General features: G+C 65.6%; 1 protein-coding gene across 1 annotated transcript; it reads left to right on the plus strand.

Annotated features, from left to right (window-relative positions):
• Nucleotides 1-8: 8 nt before the first annotated feature.
• LOC110596293 (trichohyalin-like) lies at nucleotides 9-310 on the plus strand (the record flags this gene model as incomplete). The annotated part of the gene is made up of 1 exon (XM_021716124.1): nucleotides 9-310. A coding segment is annotated over one exon (302 nt), but the record flags the coding sequence as incomplete, so codon positions are not given.
• Between the last annotated feature and the right edge of the window lie 7 nt (nucleotides 311-317).

The following is a 317-nucleotide window of genomic DNA, read 5'->3' on the forward strand; positions in this document are numbered from 1 at the left end:
GCCAGCAGGAAGAGGAGAGGCGCGAGCAGCTGCTGAGGCGCGAGGAGGAGAAGAGACGCGTACAGGAAGAGGAGAGGCGCGAGCAGGAAGAGGAGAGGCGCGAGCAGCAGCTGAGGCGCGAGGAAGAGAAGAGGCGCGAGCAGGAGGAAGAGAGGCGCGAGCAGCAGCTGAGGCGCGAAGAGGAGGAGGAAGAGCTCGAGCAGCAGCTGAGGCGAGAACAAGAGGAAGAAAGGCTGAAGCAGGACGAGGAGAAGCGCGAGCGGCAGCTGAGGCGCCAGCAGGAAGAGGAGAGGCGCGAGCAGCAGCTGAGGCGCGAG

Source organism: Carlito syrichta, unplaced genomic scaffold, assembly GCF_000164805.1.
Source record: "Carlito syrichta isolate Samal-C Ts95f unplaced genomic scaffold, Tarsius_syrichta-2.0.1 Scaffold103995, whole genome shotgun sequence".
NCBI classification, from domain to species: domain Eukaryota; kingdom Metazoa; phylum Chordata; class Mammalia; order Primates; family Tarsiidae; genus Carlito; species Carlito syrichta.